Source organism: Candoia aspera, chromosome 2 (genome assembly GCF_035149785.1).
Source record: "Candoia aspera isolate rCanAsp1 chromosome 2, rCanAsp1.hap2, whole genome shotgun sequence".
Taxonomy (NCBI): domain Eukaryota; kingdom Metazoa; phylum Chordata; class Lepidosauria; order Squamata; family Boidae; genus Candoia; species Candoia aspera.
The window spans coordinates 132,140,431-132,162,951 of record NC_086154.1 but is presented as its reverse complement, the minus strand read 5'-3'; the positions used below and the strand labels follow the sequence as shown (position 1 = coordinate 132,162,951).

Below are 22,521 nucleotides of genomic sequence, written 5' to 3'. Positions count from 1 at the left end.
CCAGATAGTTAACTTTCTCAGCTTCACCCCAAGACATCAGAACTGAACCCAAGACAAAGCATGCATTTGTGGATGTTTGACAAGGAAATTGCAGCTAATCCTGACTCTTTGATTAGCATATGATCTGCAAAGTCCTTTTTATTACTGTATGTTTATTCCTGACATTTTTAGGTTATATATAAAATACTACAGTATGTGCATCTAAAAACCAAATTCATTAAGCATATAATTTCCTGGAAATCAATGAGACTAACTTCCCAGTACCATAGGTGTATTTTCAATCAGCCTTATTATAGTATCTGATGGCAAATGTCAAAAGACTTCAAAAAGGAGATGCTTGACAGAGGAAATCCTGGATTCAGATTCCAATTCAGCTTATGCTTTTGACTGTCACTATCCCTCAGCAAATAAATCAATCTTCTTTCCCCCTTTTTAAAATTAATCCACCTGCTTGCATGCACCACTTACTTGCGTGAGTACAAAGAAAAGATGTAGTTTAATTATTACTTGCCATCAATGAGTGCATTTGAAACACTTGGCTCCTGTTAGTCCTAATGAGATTTAAATGGTCTATGAGTGGGGTAGCAGCTTTTTTTCCCTTTGTGTTTCTCCCCTACCCCCAAGCTCTTTGTCCTCTTTAATTCATGCTTTTCATCCTTCTTCCCATTATAGAATCTTTGACTGGCCCCAGTTACTTACTTTCTTAACAACAACTTTTAATCAGTAACCCCAAAGAGAAAGATTTCCCTGCAGGCTACCCCCCCACTCCTGAAACATTTATGCAAGTATATTGCTCACTGAAAATGGTGAAAAGTTTGCAAACAACAGTGAAAAAAGCTGGTGATTTTTTTTCCTGGTGCATGTTTAATAAATATGAAAATAATTCCTGTGCAAATTAGTAATGCTCTGAAAGCAATTTTGAGGCTTGTTGATGAAATGAGGTTACATATCTTTCACTCAGTTCTACTCAGCTATCCTGGATATATTATATGCCGGTATACATTATTTGTAAGGCAAAGAAAGCTAATTCCTTGGAGATGTTAGCACAACTCTGTTGAATGAACAGGACCTCCCCACTGTTTTCCTGTTAAGGTTTTGTCTTATCTTGTAATAGGCTATTCAGAAATTCAGCCTTAGGATTGATTAAAATATTGCAAGCTTTCCCCACCTCCCACACTTTTCTTTCAAAACAGTAATTTTTCAAGCACAGGTCCTGGCCTTTGCAATCTGTTCATTTGTGGATCTATCCAGCTATGTGAAGAAGGTATCTACCCATCTCAACCCCAGTGGAACTCAGTTTGTGCCCAGGGTTTATGTAGCTTACAGCTCTTGCAACCCATCCATTCAGTAACATCAGCTGGAAAGAGTAACGTTTGACCCAGCCTATATTTTAGACTGTGACTCTGGCCCATTCCTCTCACCCCCATCTTATAATCAATAGGGTAAAGTTCCCATCATTACATTTGGTTAGACTTTTACCTTGTGTCTTACCTGCATACTTAAATTTCTTAAAATTCAGTTGATGTATTAATATGCAAGTCCACCTGTTGGACATTCACATTGGTTCCAGGTTGCCTAAGAGCTTTGGGGGCTCCTAAGAAAAGCTGCAGTGGCTGAATGATAGTGCTGGCAATGCTTAACTCTTGCTGGACCCAAATGCAGAACATAATTATGTTCTCTGTGTGTGTGTGTTTGTGTGTGTGAGAGAAAGGTTCTCTAGTTGTCTTCCATCCAGGAAGAGAGCAGAACCAGCTCAGTTCAGCATGGTTGCTATACCCTGTATCTATTGACCATGTTCTGGGATTCTATAACAGGGCTAGTGAGGGCTGGCTGTAATCAGTGATGGGATTGAAAGCCATTCTGGAGCCTTGTGCTACTGAATTCAGACTTAGAAAAAATCATGGCTACATGCAAGCAAAGCAATACCACACTGGCCATCTAGACAGCCTTCCATGTTCATCTACATATAGAAAGAGCTGTAGTATGCCCACAGCAGTCTCAGATTTATCTGGCACAAACGCATAGCTGTACCTATCCATTTAAACCTTTGCATGTGCTTTTGAAATTGCTCCTCTGCACACACGTATGCACGTGCATGCACACACAGCTAGAGGCATGAACAGATTCTATACTGTATGTTCAGTCTAAACACTACTTTGCAAGTGATCCTTAACTGGTGTTTCAAAGGCAGCCACCCCTTTAGGCATAGCAGCTGCGCTCTTTCCAAGTGTGATCCCTCCCAATTTTCAGGAGTTGGTGGCGAGACAGGCTGGCGTCAGGTTACAGATCCAGGGGGTATTTATACTAATGTACATTCTCTGAGAGGTGGGTATGCCCCCCTCCCTTTTGTTGCTAGAGGAACAAATTAAAGATTCCAGAAGCTGTCATCTGTTCTGTGAAATTTCCCTTCAGAGGGTCAGTTTGAGTTATAGGGCTCTAGCCCAAATCCTCTTGGTCAAGTTTCAAAGGAGGTCTGTTGAAGTCATGGACAGAGACAAGGACCAGCAGTGAACACTGAAGGGGTGACCTTGAACTTCCTTTGAGCTAAGGAGTCAGAAATCCGATCTCTGGTCCCAGAAGTTAGGAGAGTGTTTGGCTTTGAGGAAGGAGTTGCTGAGTTTTTTCAGTGTCTTTTTAATCCTCAAAGCTGTGAGTCTTGCTGGGGGACTCTGGAACCAGCATTCTTTCATGATCTTAGCTAGGGCAGACAAAGTCTGGGACATGGGGGAGAGGGGAAAGAGAGAGGGGATAGGTAGAATCAAAATCTAGGCTTAAAATATTTCCCAAAATTCTACACAACTAGAATCTTGCATGTGTATTCACTGGACTCCCATCCTGAGCAAAGGTTTGACACATCTTAACTATGGTTTATTGAATAAGTCAAAGAGACTGGGGTTGTACATCATGCTGAGATGACTGGCCTTCCAAGGGTGGGGCTATCGGACTTTCTTACATGTTTTAAAGGATGGTCTGTCTGTTTTTAAGCATCAGGCCTGCTTGTTAATATGAGGCAGAAGGCAGGGTTGGTATCTATTGAACTTGGTGTCACAATCACTGTTAGGGTCTACAGGGATAGAAGATCTGGATCAAGGATAAATTAAGCATTTATGCTGTCACATTGCTTCCTGCTGCCTAACAGAATCTCAGTTAGAGCTAGCCTTGGAGCTGATGCTGAAGTTTTCTAGATTATTGAATCTAGGGGTGACTTCAGTGTTTTCTGTGACTGACTTTTGGAGCAATTCAGACATCTATAGCCCCAAGGACAGCTATGTGTGAATACAATGCAAATCACATGCTTAATTTATTCTCTTGTTCAGATCAGGGAGATGTTTAATTGGTGGGAATGCCTCAGATCTTTTGACTGTCCTGAGTGGATCACTATCTGATTAAGGCGGTATTTATAACTGCATCTCATATCTCATGTCTGGCAGAGGCAAGATCCACTAGGGTGATCTGCCCCCCCAAAACTATTCAGCTTGAATAGATTTTTTAAAAATCCTGGAAGGATCTCTGGCTGTTGCAGCACCAGTGATTTTGTTGCTAATCTGGTTGGAATTTGGAAGAAAGAACTTTAGCATGGGAGTTCACATATGTGCTGGTAACCTCCAGACTTAGTACTGAAGTGCTAAGTGTGCGGCTGCTACTAAATCTACTCTTGAAATTTCAATAGTCCAGAGCGCAGCAGCAAGGCTAGTTTTGGAAGAATTCAAAGAGACTATCTCTCTCCTGAGCATTATACTCACTGGCCACAATTTGTTTGATAACAAAGTGCTGGCTATTATTTACCCTTAAAGCTATATATAGCTTGAATCCAAATGACCTTCTTCTATATGATCACTCCACTTTCTGGTGCAATTTGAGGAGGTTCACTGACCGCTGCTGCAGGTTTAGCTTGCAGCAGCCAGAATCACTTTTTAAAAGCCCTCAGAATGCTTCTTTTTGAACATGGTTGATGATTTTTAAAAATATAACTTATTTAATGTTTTGATTGTGAAAGATTTTGGTAGTCAGCAGTATAGTAAATAAATAAATAAATAAATCTAGTTTATGAACCACAGTGGTTAATTCATACAACATATTAAGCCAAACAATGCATCTTATGGGTTAACTTGATGCATCAACCCATATATATAGGAGATGCAAACTCTATATATTTCTAGGGGTGAATCTTATACCTCTAGATGTGACTGATTTTAATTAGAACAATTTTGTTTAAATTTTATTTAGGACTATTAGAGAAAGAACTGTGGACCAAATGCTAGGGGACAAGTTTAGTGTGTTTGTCTATAGTCACCAGACCATCACAGAGTTAAAATGTAATACATTCTTGTTGTTTTTCCCACAAATTTCTTAAAATTTTCACTGTGGATGGAATTTGGTATCAACTTTAGCACTAATGATACCACACAAACTCTGGAGCACACCTGGAAGAGCATTTATTTTGCATGAAGATGTTCCTTAGTTCCTCCCTTGGTATCTTCAGATAGTGCTAGGAAAGTCCCCTCTTTTAAAGATCAATTTATTTACTTATTTATTTATTGCATTTTATATTTGTAATGTGCTTTATTTTTATGGGATTTTAACGTTTATTGTTGTAGCACTGATTTTATTGTAAGCCACCCAGAGTCCCTTTTCTGGGGGAGATGGGTGATAATAAAATTTGAATAATAAATCAATAAATCAATAAATCAAGGGTTCTCCTGCTGATGTGGTAGATGATACTGAATTAGATGGCCAATTGCCTAACTCGGGTTGGTGCTGTGTTAGAAGGCAGAGCATTTACCTCTCATTTACAGAAAGGAAAAGAGGCTTATTTTCCGATACTTATAAGAGTTGCAAACTCTATATATTTCTAGGGGTGAATCTTATACCCCTAGATGTGACTGATTTTAATTAGAACAATTTTGTTTAAATTTTATTTAAAGCTCTAGAAAGAGTAGGGAAAAGACTGTATCTGCAGGCAAATCTGCCCAAAGAAAAAAGCTGAGGAAACGAAAGGTTCATTTGGGTTGACAGCTGAAGCTACCCTGAAGATTTATTATTTCCTTCTGAGGACTCAGACTGCATTTGGGAATTTAATATCTTCAGACTAAAGGATACCCAAGGAGACAGAATGTAGAGATACCCTCAATTTATATGATGGACCAGGGGTTTCTGGAGATGTCTGTTGGAAGCAGGAAGCTATGTACACCTTGGATTGAAAGTTGGAACAGAGCCTACTAGGAACGGTGTTTGCCAGACTTTCCATGAGCTACCATTCCCAGATTGGGTTCTGATTTCCAACAGAGTGCAGGTCACCTGGGTGGGGGCAGTAACAGATGCAGTCCCTCTTCCCTCATTATGCAGGCTCAAAGACTGTCTGACAAGAATGGCAGAAAAGTGGAAGGGCTTGCCTGGTAACCACACAGTTCTGGGAAGGGGAGGGAGTATCCTAGCAACCGCCATGGCCCCTAAGGAGAGTGGCAGTGAGAACATCAGAAAAGCAGTAACAGTGAAATATTGTACTTACTGAACAGAAGGCAACATTGATGACCACCCACCTCTGCAAGAGTAGACGGGGGGAAAAAAAATTCCTATGTAAGGCCCACCCTCCTCATTTTGCCAATCCAGAGTTGCCAACTCCAGCCAAAATCAATCTGAAAGTTTTCCTCTCCCAAATAAATATGCAGGTGGGATATGCTTCGGGGTGCATGTATGAACCTGAATTGCTTATAAAATAAGGTCCCCCATTTATAAAATTGATTCCCACCTGCATATTACCAACCACCCTGAAACCGCCCTGATGTATACAAACACAAATACATATACATGCTCATGCACAGACACATCCCTCCTTCAGCCCCCCCTTCCCCCCAAAAATGAGAATGGGGAGAGGCAAGGGAAAAGGGTAGCTGTGCTGGGAAAGAAACAAAGAGGAAGGGAGGAACAAAATGGGGATGAGCAAGCACAAGAGAGAGATGGACAGGGATGGAAAGAAAAAGTCCTATTCAGGCTCTAAACGAGGGTTGAAACCTAGCAGACAAGGGCCTGCTCCCAAGCCATGGGTAATCTGCAAAGGCATCCAGGTTTTTCAACAGGGAACCTGCAGCCATTTGTACATCCCACTGTTTCTTATCAGTCAATGGTATGCCCATAAGTGCTCACACTGCCACCATCTGGACCAGCTCAAGCTTCCAAGTGGTCTTCCAGGGCAGCCCTGAGTAAAGCACATTGCAATAATCCAGGCAAGATAAATGTATTAGTGTATCTTGTGATGGATATTCCGTCACTAGAAGTATTCAGTCCTTGGCATAGGATGATGTGGGTGACTTCATTCGTATTTGTTGTAACTTCAGAGTAACATCAGCAAAACTTGTTGGCAGCATTTGCATCTCTTTTTCTTCCTGGGTGTACAGCAAAGTTATGCTCCTGCTTCACTATGCATGCAGATCTTAGCCCTACAATGACATCTCAGCATATAGCTTGTGTGATGACATGACTGAATTTTCCATGCTATAGGACAAAGTTTCATAATCAGGAGGGCGTGGTATTGGCTAAATATGCTAAAGCAGTTACCGTATGGTTTTACTACCAAGGATATGTTATGTGTATCTCAAGGCTTCTGGTAACAGGTAGTGATGGTCCTGGTGGAGTTTTTTTTAATTAGGATGCTCCACTCCATTCTGTATTCCACTTTCTCTTTCCCAGATAAAGTATAGAAAAAACACTCTTGAATCCCCTTCTCCTAGTGAGATAAGCCACAGAAATGCTGGGCCCAAGGAAATCTGGATTCAAATCTTCCTCAGCCAGGAAGCTCATCAGGTGATCTTGAGCTATTTGCTATCTCCCAACCTAAATCAGTTTAGGGGACTATTGTAAGGGCAAAATGAGATAAGCCCATGTTATTTACCATTTAGACCTTCTTGAAGGAAAAAAGGTCATTGAAATATGAGGACCAGAAATAAAAACTTTCTTTATGGGATAAAGTAATGGACAGGGCTCTTCAAGGAGTGAAATGGTGCGCAGACTCAATGATGCTGGCCGTTCATTCAGCCCTTGCTTAATGAAGATTATGGCCCTGTTCAAATTCAGTTGCTAATTGGGGCACACCCTTGTTTACATGAAGGAATCCTCAATTTGGTGGCCTAACATCCAACAAAGAATCCCTTATATTCCACTTGTTTTGCTTGCATACTTTATTCTGTCTCTAAGGAGGGTGAATAGCTCTGTGCTGGCTTCTTATCTCCTGACCAGACTACCCAAACCCCTGGTCATCCTCCCTCTGGCTTCTGGGATTCCAGCAGCCGCTGCCCACAGGTCTTCCTGCTTGTCTTATCTTTGCATTCTCTTTTTGATTTCCCTGAATGAGTGCCAAGATTCTCTCCCAGGAATCTGAAGTTGTAATTTACAACACAATCTGCATTTCTCTGTCTTATAAAAGTCAAGAGTAGGTCCTGCAGCTGATTTGCCAGGTATCAAGTCAGAGATTGGTCTGGCCCATTAAAAACAGAGTAAGTCAAGGATCTTCTTCCCTATTCCTTACTTCATTCATCCAGCCCTATCTCTGGCAGATGTTCTACAATCCTAGAGTACTGGTTGTTGCAGCAAAGAAAATTGGGAAGGGGATAATGTAGAAAAAAGGTTGGAGAGAGAATTAGAAAGGACAAGATGCATACAGGCACTCTGTCTTCTGGCTAACTAGAAGATGCAAAGCTATATGATAAATCTCCAAGTGGAAGCCTGGCAATCTGAGCTGTTAGAAATATTCTCTCTCTCAGAAGTTTCCCCATAGGGAGTTTGCCTCTCAAATTCACCTCACAGTTTTTGCAACACCTTACAAAGCAGTCCCTCAAGCAGACTATGGGGTAGCTTAAACAATGGGAAGCAGCTGGTGCTTGACCAGTCCCAATCTTCACTTCTGTCCATAGTAAGTAAAATATCCTAATAGGGCCATAATGTGATGGAACAGCCCAGAATTCTCCTGGGGGAAGAGCACCAAGGCACAGCAGCCCTCATCTAGTGGCATGCTGGCTGAGGAATTCTGGGAATTGAAGTCCACACATTTTAAAGTTGCTAAGGTTGAGAAACACTGCTCTAGAGGAAGTGCTGAAAAATGGTCATCAGAGCAGCTCTTCCAGAGGAGAAGGGGAGCCAATTAACTGATGTGGTTAATCATCTCATATTTTCAAGACAGCTGGAAGATACATGGCAACATAGGGACATAGCTTCCCTCTCCAAACTGTTAAATAGATCTGTCTGGGAAGCTTGATTCCAACGTTGCCAAGGTACCAGATGCTTTCTTTGCTTCTTCCCCTAGTCTGAAAGTTGATTGCCACACAGCAATCCTGGCTCAACAAGTTCCTGTTTGGAACAACAGGAACCTCTCCCTGTTTGGAATAAAAGTGCACTTTCTAACAGGGCTGCGTTCACTCACCGGGTCAGAGAACATCCGATTGGGAATGGTGGGGGTCTGCTGGTCAGTGCAAACCACTTTCTTCATGTCTTCAAAGCTGGGGTCGACTGGAACCAAGTCAAAGAAAGGAGGTTTATAATCTTCAATAATCCCTGCAGGATAAAAAGATGGAGGGAAGGGGGAGGAGAAGTCTGAGACTGAAATCATGCAGAAATATAAGCTATGTAGCGATGGGATGGATTATTAACTTATTCAATGTGAACATCATCTTCCTGCACCATCTGTTACATCCATCCCAGGTCCCAGTGTTCTGACATAGTCAGGTAAGACCAGAGGAAAGCTACACAGAGCCAGGGATGTGCTGATAAAGGATCAGGTTCATACAAATAGAAAAAAAATGAATTTTCAGTGACTCCATTTCAATTCTATGGGTATACAGGGATATATATGGAAAGAGGCTAAATCTACCCATTATCCCAGACAAGGGGAATCATCAGGAACATGGAACTGGAATTGGTTTAGATCCCAGCCAGCAGTGATGTTCCCCAAAGCCATATAAGCTAATGGCTTTCATTTTCTCCTGGGAGAAAAAGCAACAGAACTGAGCTTGAGGATGCTGCTGTAGAAAAGACCCACCTTGATGCCCATTTCTGTCATTTGGCAATCCAGCCAATACCAAGAGTGTGTCAAATAAAGGACTTCAAAGCATTTCCTTTGGGAGATCTCAGTGAAAAGATGCCACACGAACAGCCCAAGGTTTAGGTAGCCTCCTCAGTGGACACAGGCACATGAACGTATCAGGCAAAGTGCTCCAGGTGGTTTATTCCAGTGCCTCTTTTCTCTGTGAGAATCCACTGAGTGTGAATTAGACAGACATTTGGTTTGACTCTTGTTAAGTAGTAAGTACCTTTAATCAGTAGCCAGGTTTTCTGTTCTGATTAACAGTTGACATGTTTTTTAGACTTTGTACTGGAGAGAGTAGAAAGTGAGTACAAATCAGCAGTTGCTCTTATTTGTATTGTACCGTTTGCAAATTGATTCTTAAAAGTTTGAGACATAAGGAAAAAATTGTGTAGAGTAGATGTTTGGGAGGAAGTATTTTCTCTTACCACCTGCAGCAGATGCACAATATCATTGAATGTGTAGAGGTTAAGAAAGAACAAAGGATCCTAAGACAGCCTAGTGCGGTGTTTCTCAACTGTGGCAACCCTAAGAGGTGTGGACTTCAACTCCCAGAATTTTCCAGCCAGCTGGAGTTGAAGTCCACACCTCTTAGGGTTGCCACGGTTGAGAAACACTGGCCTAGTGTCTTACAGGTAATACGGTAATGAAGCCAGTATGGTTTCTGCGTTTTAGGATCATCCAACCCACAGTACAATCGACTTCCTGTCATTTCAGTACTGTCTGAATTTTGCAAATTGGCACCAAGCACAGCATTAAGCATCCAATGCAAAATGATATACAAAGCTATCAGGTGTTACATTCCAGATATGGGATTTTTCTGGCAAAATGTACTTGAGTTAAATTACAAAAGCAACATGAGAAGAGCTCTGAGAAAGCTGAAGAAATGAGCAGAAAAATAGAGGAAAGACCAAGGTAGAAACCTTTCAAACAACCTCCGCATAGAAATAGCCAATGGTGAGACTGCTTTGTTAGTGACAGCACCTACCAATACATGCCTCATGAGCAAATGCTCAGATGCCTCTCATTAAATGCAATAAAGCAGTTTCCACTAACTTAGAAAGGTGGGCAAGCTGCAGGAAGTTGGAGGGCCTAATGTTCAAGGAAGGCTTGGCCTAGGCTGCGGTTTTCTTACAGGGAGAATGGAAAAATGAGGCTAAATCATTGTAGGTCAGTGTTTTTCAAGCTTGGCAACTTTAAGATGTGTGGCTGTGGAATTCTGGGAGTTGAAGTCCACACATCTTAAAGTTGCCAAGCTTGAAAAACACTGTTGTAGATCATTGCTTTTCCTACATGAATTGGTCTAATGTAGTGATATTCACCCAAGGCTTTTTGTCTGAGCTTCATTACCTTTTAAAGTTAGGGGGAATGAGGCATGGCTTTGAATTGGATGGATGGGGCTGTTTTCAATCTCTTTTGGCACTGCCTTCTTAGGGGGGCTTGCCTAACCTCTTGCCTGATGCCTTTTTGTGGCTACCTAAATATTTTTTTACTTGCCCTAGCCTTCCTAGCCTAGATCTTTTAATTTGGTAGCTTTCCTAGTTTCTCTTGCTTTATTACGCTGTACGATATTACGTCTGGCTATCATTCTGTATTCGGTATGTTACACTCATCAGGGTCTCAACAGCAAAAGCAAACCTGCAGTCATGCAGTCAGGGTGTGAAAGGTGTAGAAAATCCTATTTATTTATTTAGTGTATGGCATACAATGCCAGGGAGTCTACAATGTTTTTTACACATAGTAGATGTTCTGGCGCCGGTAGCTGCTAGTTCGTTGTTGCACCAGTGCACCACAACAGGGCGAGCCAGCTTCGCACCAGCTGCCAGCAGCGTTCCTAGGGAAGTCGGCTCATCTGGGGCTCTTTCTCCACAAATCCTCCGCCGTTTGCGTCCAGGCAGATCCAGAGCTGGTTCCTGCTCCTGCGCAGAGTGCCACCAGCATTTCCCCCCACTGAAATGGGGGTACCTATTTGTCTACTCGCAGATGGTTTGCTTTCGAACTGCTAGGTGGGCAGGAGCTAAGGACGAAATGACGGGAGCTCACTTCCATCACGTGGAGCTGGGCTCGAACTGTTGGAGTGTCGACCATTTCTGGCCGGCAAACTCCAGCGGCATTAAGCCGCTGTGCCACCACATCCCCTTAAGAAAACCATAGACGATAATTGAAACAAGGCCTGCACCAGGAAGAATATTTCTTTCCACAATTTATATGTCCCTCAATTCCAGAAAGGCCCTGAGCCATGGACTGCCAAACACGATCTACTGCATCTGGAACATGAAGGTCCATGAACCAGAACCAGGTGCATGCTGACAGAGTGAAAGGTACTTTACACACACACATACACATGTTTGAAAAAAACATACAAACACTGTATAAATGGATTCAGTATTTAGCTTACTTTATATATACAACTGTGATATATTTTTGAAGTATAATACAATGTTCAATGCTGTGCTGAGGTTGGATATGAACTTTTGTATCAATGGGCTTTTAAATGTCTGAAGTTACTGCTGGAATGGTTGTTGAACTCGGCATTCCCACCCAGATGACTTGAGAAGGCTGAACTAGGTTCAATGGACGCATTTCCCTTACAACGCTCAGAGTAGTTCCTACCAGATCTTAGCACTAATGCTTCTGGTGCCACCTGGTGGCCAAGATCTCTACTTACCTAGGACCTCCCAACAGTTGGCTTTGTTAAACCATTCTATACTAAACAGCTCAATACTATATAACTTGACCCTAATCCATTTAATCCACCTGACAACATGATTTTGAATGTTGAGGGTCCCAATGCCCAGTAAAGAACATCTCAGTGTTTTGCTCTGGCTAGAAGACAAGCCTTCAGCAAAGGATCGTTACCTTGTCGTGGTGCTGGAGCTTGAGCACCTCAATGATGCCATGAGCTAAACCGTGAAGGGCCACCCAAGGCGGGAAGGTCATGACAGAGAGGTCAGACTAAATGCGATCCCTGGGGAAGGTAATGGCAACCCACCCCAGTATTCTTGCCGTGAACACTAAGCGGATCAGTACAACCAGAGATATGTCAGTATACCATCGGAAGATGAGACCCCCAGGTCGGAAGATGGTCAAAATGCTACTGGGGAGGAACAGAGGATGAGTCCAACTAGCCCCAGACGTGATGACGCAGCTAGCTCAAAGCCGAAAGGATGGCTAGCGGCCAACGGTGCTGGTGGTGAACGGCGAATCCGATGTTCTAAGGATCAGCATGCCATTGGAACCTGGAATGTACGATCTATGAGCCAGGGCAAATTGGATGTGGTTATTGGTGAGATGTCAAGATTAAAGATAGACATTTTGGGCATCAGTGAACTGAAATGGACTGGAATGGGCCACTTCACATCAAATGACTACCAGATCTACTACTGTGGACAAGAGGACCACAGAAGAAATGGAGTAGCCTTCATTATTAATAGTAAAGTGGCTAAACCAGTGCTTGGATACAATCCAAAAAATGATAGAATGATCTCAATTCAAATTCAGGGCAAGCCATCTAACATCACAGTGATCCAAATATACGCCCCAACCACAGATGCTGAAGAAGCTGAAGTAGAGCAGTTCTATGAGGATCTGCAGCACCTACTGGACAACACGCCTAAAAGAGATATTATTTGCATCACAGGAGACTGGAATGCTAAGGTGGGCCATCAAATGACACCTGGAATTAAAGCATGGCCTGGGAGAACAAAACGAAGCAGGACATAGGCTGATAGAATTTTGCCAAGACAACTCACTCTGCATCACAAACACTCTCTTCCAACAACCTAAGAGACGGTTTTATACATGGACTTCACCAAATGGACAACACTGAAATCAGATTGACTACATCCTCTGCAGCCAAAGGTGGCAGACATCTATACAGTCTGTATAACGACCAAGTAGCAACAGTAAGAACAGACCACAGAACAACGGACTGGTTTAAGATTGGGAAAGGAGTACGGCAGGGTTGTATACTCTCACCCTACCTATTCAACTTGTATGCAGAACACATCATGCGACGTGCTGGGCTTGAGGAATCCAAGGCTGGGGTTAAAATCGCTGGAAGAAACATTAACAATCTCAGATATGCAGATGATACCACTTTGATGGCTGACAGCAAAGAGGAACTGAGGAGCCTCATGAGGAAGGTGAAAGAAGAAAGTGCAAAAGCTGGCTTGCAGCTAAACCTCAAAAAAACCAAGATTATGGCAACCAGCTTGATTGATAACTGGCAAATAGAGGGAGAAAATGTAGAAGCAATGAAAGACTTTGTATTTCTAGGTGCGAAGATTACTGCAGATGCTGACTGCAGTCAGGACATCAGAAGATGTTTAATCCTTGGGAGAAGAGCAGTGACAAATCTTGATAAAATAGTTAAGAGCAGAGATATCACACTGACAACAAAGGTCCGCATAGTTAAAGCAATGGTGTTCCCCGTAGTAACATATGGCTGCAAGAGCTGGACCATGAGGAAGGCTGAGAGAAGGAAGATCGATGCTTTTGAACTGTGGTGTTGGAAGAAAATTCTGAGAGTGCCTTGGACTGCAAGAAGATCAAACCAGTCCATCCTCCAGGAAATAAAGCCAGACTGCTGACTTGAGGGAATGATATTAAAGGCAAAACTGAAATACTTTGGCCACATAATGAGAAGACAGGACACCCTGGAGAAGATGCTGATGCTAAGGAGAGTGGAAGGCAAAAGGAAGAGGGGCTGACCAAGGGCAAGATGGATAGATGATATTCTAGAGGTGACAGACTCATCCCTGGGGGAGCTGGGGGTGTTGACGACTGACAGGAAGCTTTGGCGTGGGCTGGTCCATGAAGTCACGAAGAGTCGGAAGCGACTGAACGAATAAACAACAACAAACCTAGAGGTGCAGATTGAGAGCACCTTCCAATAGGCTTGCACAAAGAGGGTTCTTGGTATTTCTTTGGTGCTGCCTAATGGTAATCTGCGTTTGTTAAAACTTCTGCTCATCTTTTCCTTCCACCTTTGATGAGCAAAGTTATTTGGTCCTTAGAGTGCTTTTCTTAAAAAAAGAAAGTTCTGATGCTCAGGGACATCTTTGCATAGTAGGAGGAGAGCCACACTATGCATCTGATGATGTGAGCTGCTGCTCATAAAAGCTTATGCCTTTTAGTAAGTCGGAAGAGGTCCTACCAAATTCTGATTTTTTGCCTACTTTGCATAGAGAAAATCCCAGGCTCAGTCTCCTGGATCTCCAGGCAAGGACGGGAAAAACCAGAGGGGCGCAAACTTTAGTTGTAAGCTGCCCAGTCATTTGGGAATTGGGTGACCTATAAATTAAACCAACCAATAAGCAAACAAACTGAGGCTCCTCAGGACCACATATGGTCCCAAAAAACCTTAGTTGCAGCCTCCAGTGCTCTTAAAACATGCTGCAATCCAGCTGTAATTTTAATATGAGAGGAGGGGAACATTGCTCAAAACATGTTGACTATCTCTCATGTCATTCATAGAATTTTAATTTGATTTAAATGATTTTTTGTTTGTTTTCTGCACTGGATCCATTGCATCTTGCTCTGGATCTACCTACTTTTTGGAGTGTAGCCCTCATCCTGCCACTCAAAGACAAAAGTCAAGGATGGTAGCCCTTGATCTGAAAATGAGTGCACATCCCTGGCATAGTCAATACTCAGCTAGATGAACCAGCAGACAGCTTCTGCTTCCTAATCTCTGAGCATTCCTTCCCTTCCTGTGTAATGCCCACCCCTGGAGCAAGAGAGGTACATCCTCATGTTGAATATTTAGGAAGCTTTTAAAGACATGGCTCTTCCCACGTGCATTTGAGAACTGAGGTAAGAATAGGAGATGTATCTGAGCTTGGGATGAATCTAGCTTTTTTTTTTAATGTTATAAGGCATCATGGCTTTTAAGATATTATGATTGGATTTATTATTTTATATATTTGATAATTTGATAAGTACTGCAATATTATATATTGTATGTTGCTGCTGTAAACTGCTTATGAGTCAGATTCAAGAGGCACACAAGCATTTATAGTAAACAAATAAAAAATATTAGTATCCACTTCCTTCAGATCGTGCATATTTTTGTATGTATTTATTATAATCTGCCTTTGCCTTTTCTAATAGGGAAGTTGCTTCTGTCCCTTGAACAAGGTTGCCCTTGTTTGCCCCTTTTTTTGCTTTTTGATAGTGTTGTGAAAGTACAGTAACTAGAACCATACAATATTTCCACTCCAGCACTCTAACCCCAGTGCCAGGCTGGCTCTTGATTCACATGTATGCCCCTCACTTGAGAGCATGGATAGCTGCTTAAGGGGCAGGCCTTTAGGTCAGAATTGCTTATCCCAGAGCAAGGTTTCAGAAAGGGGTCATTTCTGTCCCCATTTGGAGACACTAGAGGGTTGAACCTGGGGCCTTTTGCAGCAACATAGCTGCTTTACTATTGAGCAACATCATTCCTTCAAATCCCTGCTCTGCGGGACCAAGTCTGCCAACTGAATACTTTTGATCCCTGAAAAATGCACAGATTTACAGATGCTTTCTTGCTTTTTCCCTAAAGGGCAGTTTCTGCACAAGGGCTAATTGCCAGGAGCTAGGAGCTGGAAGTCCAAAAATACACTGAATCTTACTGCAGTGATATTATTGTGTGCACAAAGATGGAAAGATTTGGCACTACCCACAATGGAGGACTGGTTGGTGAAGGTGAGGGAACTTGCTAAGATGGCTAAATTGACTTCTTTGATCAGAGAAAAGACAATTTCTATGTTTATTGCTGACTGGAAACCCCTTATGGACTTTTTGTGTAAAACAGAAAAAAGTGAGCTTATGATTTATGGTTCTGATAATTAGAAAGGATAGATTATAGAAAGAAGAGTTATGCTGTAACTATAGAGTAAGAGGTAAATTTATAATGGTACTTATAACTGCTGTAAAGAAGATCAGAAGCCACTTCTTTGTACCTTTTTTCTTTCTGTTCTATTTTTCTTTTACTTTTCCCCTCCTTTCTTGCACTTTTAGCTTTCTCTTTGATTTCTTTCTTTTTCTTTTCTTACTTTATATTAGTTTGCATTAGTTTTTATCTTTCTTTTTAAAAATCTTTAATAAAATTATATAAAAAAACATAAAAACAAAAATACATTGGATTTTTGCTTGGTCTCCAGCAATCCCCACTGCAAATTTATATAACGTGGTCTATAAGTTTTGTCTATGACAAAACTGAAGAGGTGGAATCCTTTTCCAGCCTCTTCCCTAAAGGAAGGTTAAAAGCACCAGGAAGGAAAAATTCAACCCAGCAGCCGTCACTGAGGTCTCTGCATCTTTGCCAATGCAGGAGCAGAGGCAGTTTCACTGCTGTGTTGGCCAGAGGATAGCCGGATAGCCGAAGTTCCCCGAAGGTGGCCAGTTGCCAAACTAAGCTGTGATGCTGCTTGTTTCCTAATCAGAGTTGAACAAACAAAGTGCTGATTGAGTCTAATGGTCCCTTTAATCTGCAAGCTGGGCGCTGACACTAGATTACAGTGTTTATAATTTACAGCTAATCATTTGTGTGGAAAAAGAAAAAACGAAAACACATCCAACTAGGCCAGTCAAAAACACCCCCATTAACAGGCCTGATTAGTGATTGTTTCTACACAGGGAGCCAAATGCAAGGGAGATGGTGGCAGGAAGCGCAGGCCCCTTCCATTCTCTAACTGCAGCTGAGATTCCAGATCCTCCATAGAGCATTTACCAGCTTCAGTGCCAGAGGTTACAGGTTCTTCCTCCAAATGAAAGAGGTGGACAACCTGCAGTGTCCCAAAGATTACTAGGAGTCTAGCTCCATGCAATCCCTGTCCATGTTGGCGGGGGCTGATGGAGGAACGAAGATGGCCCACTGCTGCTTTAAAAGAACCAATGGCCCTCTGTGAACTCTGCCAGTTTTGATCTATTCAGTAAACCACAATTAAACCAATCAGTGCAATGTATGCACTGTCCTAAGACTGTTTTTAGGCAAGACAATTAGGATCTCTTCACAGGATCCCTGAGCAGGTAAGAGTTGCCAGAGAACTGTGATAAGCTGGTTGTTATCCCACTCGTATACAAGTTCTAGCTTTGGGCACAGCACTGCAAACACAACTTTATAAATGTTTGCAAGACTGTGCTGAAAGCTGAAGCCAGCATGGAGTAACAATAGGAGGTGGCCCACTTGTGGGATCTGAGCCACTGCTGATCAAATTGCCAGCTGCTACAGAAAATTGGGTGAACAGTTTCCCCTGTTTGTAGTAATGCTACGGCATGAAGGTGAGGAATAAGTAAAATCCTGAATAGCTAAACACAGTTTCCATGTAAAGAGAGAGTAGACCTCAGAACACCAGATAGATCTTTGAATCCCTGCTGCTGGGGACCTGCAATGCCAGAGTGTTGCTGACTCAGGCTCTGCGTTACTGACTGCTAGCATTGCTGGACTTGATTGACATTTGGCTTGATTTGGTAGCGTAAGGCTCCCTTACAAAATGGCTGCCCTGGTAGGTGTGGCCGGTCACAAAACACTCCCTGCAAGGAGGAGATTGCTCTGACTGCTCTCTTTAGCCTCCCAGTGTGCTCCCCTTTTTACCCTTTTCTGAGCAGGTGGGAACACTGCCAGAAAAGCACTGGGAGAACCAGCCATCATTTAGTTCCTAAGAATGCATCTAAGTTATATGTGGAAACCAGAGGCACTGCTGGAAATGCTAAAGGTATTTGAGGGGCTGTTGTTTTACTTTGCATTGAGCCAGCTCCCCGGTTTTTTTAAGTTAAAAGAATCCCTAAATAACAAGGTGTAGCAGAGTGTGTAGCATGAACAAAAGAAGATGTCAGTGAGCTCACTGGCCCCCAGGGCACCATCTTGAGGACCCAGGTTTAAGGATGGCCATATTTTTAATATAATGCTGCCGAGTAAGTTGTTCTTTCTAAGTTACCATCTTCAGTTGAAGAATAGGGTAGAAATGGTTTAAGAAATTCATGATTTTAGTGAGAATCTCAGAAAACAGACCATACTGTAGCCATAAAACATTGCGGGTGAAGATGCTATTTGAGATATTTAAAAAGTCCTGTGACTAGGAGAAAAACATCTGATTTATTTATTTGTTTGTTTATTTATCAAATTTTTGATCACTGCCCGTCTCCCCCCACAAAACACCTGATTCTGTTTAGATTGGAGAAGCTAGAATTCATGATTTTTGCAAACCTTCCAGTCTATTTTTGTACAGCTCTCCTTTGAACTTAGAACCTTTCCCTACTTGCATCTTTTTTTTTTTATCCATTCAGTTGTGTCCAATTCTCAGAGGCTGCCTGGACAAGTCCCTGCAGGTTTTTTTGGCAAGGTTTTTCAGAAGTGGTTTGCCATTGCCTCCTTCCTAGGGCTGAGAGAGTGACTGGCCCAAGGTCACCCAGCTGGCTTTGTGCCTAAAGCGGGACTAGGACTCCCGGGCTCCTGGTTTCTAGCCTGGTGCCTTAACCACTACCCCAAACTGGCTCTCACTTGCATCTTACCATGGTATAAACATCCTATGGCAAGAATAGGTGGATAGTACTTTAACTGAGCCATAAGGAAAGGCCCTAGATTACTGCATCTTCACTTATTTCTATTTGGCTCCCCTTACCATTCACGATGGTTCTTCGGGCTATCTCCCATAGGACCAGGCCATAAGCCCAGATGTCTGTCCGCTTGAAGGATTCAAAACAGTCCATACGAATCTGCTCATCTAAAACTTCAGGTGCCATATAGCGTTTGGTGCCCACCCGTGGGTTGTTCCCAATATCCAAGTAGTCACTGCTCTGGGAATGCATGACTGCCAGTCCTAAAAAAGAGCAACAATGCCACTGTTATAAGGGTGGTTGTCCTACTCAATGTTGTACATTGTGAAGCAAAGCCCTCTTCTATTTTTCTGCAATAAGGGGGCAATTCTGCATCAGGTAGCTAAATATCAAAAAGGCCAGATTTAACTAAAAAAGAGGCATTACTCCTGAGTTTAGGAGAATGGCGTAACTTTTGTGGCATGTATAGTATCAAGGGGGGGGGGATGAGAATGCACTTTGGTTTAGTAGGATGAAGATATATATATGTGCCTTTGTGGCATACAAGTTCACATGCCCACAACTCCTGTCTATCCTTTTTCTTTATCTGTCCTTGGCTTACTACAGCGCCTGTTAAGAAATGAAGTAAGATTCATACTTATTTTCTGAGTTGGGAGGAACTTGTTCTTCAAAGTGCCACCATTGTTCACTCTATAAACTCTCTTCTATTGAGAAACTAATTGGAAATAAGGCTGATCAGGGTAATCAATGAAATCTTTTTGGAATGGCTAAATCAGGGGTTCCTAAACTTTTTGCCATCACACCTCTCTTTAGTGTAATATTAATGTACACACCTCCTCTAAAAATCCAAATATCAAAATGAATACAAATGAACAATGAAAACATACAATGAAATTTTGGGGAAGGTGGATTTATTGTAACAATGTATCTAAAGGGTTCTTTGTATCTCCCCTGGATTCTATCAGCACCTCCCCCAAGAGAGGTATACTTCACAGCCTGGGAAATCCTGGTCTAATTAGAAGGCTTAGTTTGCATCCTTGGGATCTGATTAAAGCTAATATTTGAAGCCAGGAGACTTTGTTTCCCTAGTGTGAATGGCTGATGATCATGGGTTATTTTGCCTTTCCTCTGAAACATATGGCTTGATCTGTTTATGTGAGTTATCTGAAGTTACTGCACTGTAGACATCTCTGGGAACAGATCTACTCCTTTGCTCATACAAAGGTCAAACTAGTCACCACTGATGCAATCAGCAATTATGTGCCTTTTTTTTTCAAAGACGTAAATGTCAGATATGAGCTTGTGAAAAGTAGTGGTTACTTCAGATATTCCCTATTCCATTCCTACAGGTCACAGACTCACAAAATATATCAAAATAAAAAGAATAAAATACAATAAAATAAGAACATCAATAAAAGGAAAAGAGTAGAATGAGATAAGAACAATGCAGCATCTAATTGTTTACACCATATAACACAATACAGTTAATCCAGATAAGAATTGCAGTAAACAGGAAGTGGTTAAAGCCTAAGCTCCCTGCTAGAATCCTGATAAGGAAGGTACCTTCCATCCCTACCCCTGTCACATTTGTATATTTGTATTCTATATTTGCAGCAGAGGTGGGTCATTTAAGATAGAGCCAGGATGGCAAGTATAAAGTTAGGCCAGGCTCCCCCAGCCTTCCAGATGTATCGATTTTAATTCCAGAATTCTCAGTAGGAATTCTGTGAATTGAAGCCCACACATTTGGAGGGCAACCAGATTGCAGAAGGCTGTTAGGTTAATGACTTGGGAGTTCTGAGGACCAGAGATAAGAACTTTCCTCAGATTACTTTCCCTAGAGAACTTTTCTGCCCTTAAGGTACACATCAGCATCTCTGAAATCCACTCACCTAAATCAGCAATGCAGCACTGTTTATTGTTCTTGACCAATATATTCCTGCTTTTCAGATCCCGATGAGCAATGGCTGGCTTGCCCTGGGTGCCAAAGATCTCCACATGCAGATGGACGAGCCCACAGATGATCGAGGTGGCCAAACGCAAGCAGGTCTCCACGTCCAACACTGTGCATTGCAAGTAATCATAGAGGGAGCCATGCTCGTGGTAGTGGGTGATTAGCCAGAGTTGGGTGCTTGAGTTGCGTGATGTCATGTCTGAGGCAATGAATCCTGTGGTCAGGGAAGGAGGGTAGAGCTCAGGGGCAAAACACAGGCGAGGTGAGGATTGGCATACAGGATGCAGGAAGGAATATACCAAAATTGCCAAAGAAGCTATCAAAATACCTGTAAATTATGTGTTGTGTGCGTGTGTAAAGGAGACAGAGACTTTTAAAACTCCTTCAGCTCTTTGAACCTCTTGTGCAAATTTAGGAAATGCATCAGCTTCACGGGTCTTATAACATACTGCACCCATTTGCTTGCCTAGGACCGCTTGCTATCTGCTGTATTTCTGGAGAATTTCTGCATTGTTTCCACTCACCCAAGATGTTGTCATGCCTCAGCAGCACCGTGTTATAGATCTCTGTCTCACGGAACCATGACTGTTCATCGCGGGAAGAGAAAATCTTGACAGCCACATTCTCCCCATGCCAAGTACCACGCCACACCTCCCCATAGCGTCCTTTGCCTGTTGTGGGGGAGAGGAACATAAGTTTCAAACTCTTTTGCTTGCCTTCATGAATGCTTCCTTGCCTGAGCTGACTGATGTTTCCCATATTAGACAACATGTTAGCATTCAAACGACTAACATCCATGACTCATTTTTTACCAGAGCAGCTGCAGGAATTGCCAACTATGAAAAATCTCTTGATCCATTTAATCAGAAATAGTGGTTCTCTTAGCATATTTTCCCAAACTGCTATGGATAAATATACACCCCATTCAGAATCTAAATGCTATTTCTTTTAAATGTGTGAGAACAAAACTTTCAGAGGATGATCGAAAGCAGAACATAAAAGTTTCTTTTTCAAATATATATTTCCAAAACATTTTGCTAGTCGCAAACTGGGAAAGAGAGATATTTTCACAGAAAAATTAGCAGATGATACGCAGTTCTTTCCTTGCCCAATGCTTATCCATTAAGTTAAGAATTTTCTTCTCAATATCTCAGATCAACCCAAGTGCAGGTTTATTCTCCATTTTGGGTTGGCTTGCAGATAACAGAAACAAATGTCTTTAATGAAATGGCTCAAAACCAAGTAATAACGTTAACAAGTTTACGTGAAGTATCTGTTAATGGACCAGAATACTTCAGGCTGCAGGAAGAGTATCTGGTATTTCAATTGGTCTATGAACAACTATTCCTTGCATTCTTTCTTTTTTCTTTAGCTCTATCTTCTTGCTTTCCTATATTTTCTCTATTGTATTTTAACTATATATTTTGAAATTGAATAAAGTTCTTATAAAAAGGAAAAAAAAAAGAAGACAGAATATTTATTTGCCCTAATACAGAATCAGCTTTGCACCTCTGTATTCTCATGATGTGTTCTATGTTCAGCAACTGAGTTAATGTATTTCTGCTTTAGTAGTAGGATAATCCAGTGTGGAAGAAAAGTTTTCTTTCTGTTTACAGGAACAGGGGAAATTTGACTGCTTCAAGGCTGTCTGTCTTCCTCTTCATCCCAGCAACCTTCAGTGCAGCCAACAACCATGATTAGGAGCTTTGGGGAAAGCATCTGGTTACAAAATTAATAAAGTGATGTCATGCCACCTTCACAGCTCTAGGTGAGATTTCTGAGGGGGAATAATGCTTGGTAGCCAAGCAGCTTCACCCCATTACAAATACATCATCATCATCATCATCATCATCATCATCATCATCATCATCATCATCATCAAATAATACAACATGCACTAAAATGTGGATGGGAGAGTGCTAACAATTTTGAATTTTTCCTTTTTGCAAAT

At 41.9% G+C, this 22,521-nt stretch overlaps 1 protein-coding gene across 1 annotated transcript in view; it reads right to left on the bottom strand.

The window, feature by feature from the left end:
• Nucleotides 1-838: 838 nt before the first annotated feature.
• The window catches only part of ACVRL1 (activin A receptor like type 1), a 38,478-nt gene continuing 16,795 nt past the window's right edge, over nucleotides 839-22,521 (bottom strand). Inside the window, exons 6-10 of the mRNA XM_063293637.1 lie at nucleotides 21,095-21,241; nucleotides 20,509-20,784; nucleotides 18,682-18,879; nucleotides 8,414-8,544; nucleotides 839-2,714 (exon numbers count right to left, since the gene is read on the bottom strand). Of these exons, the coding sequence (XP_063149707.1) occupies nucleotides 2,553-2,714; nucleotides 8,414-8,544; nucleotides 18,682-18,879; nucleotides 20,509-20,784; nucleotides 21,095-21,241 (914 nt within the window). The 3' untranslated portion in view covers nucleotides 839-2,552. The remainder of the gene's footprint in view (nucleotides 2,715-8,413; nucleotides 8,545-18,681; nucleotides 18,880-20,508; nucleotides 20,785-21,094; nucleotides 21,242-22,521) is intronic.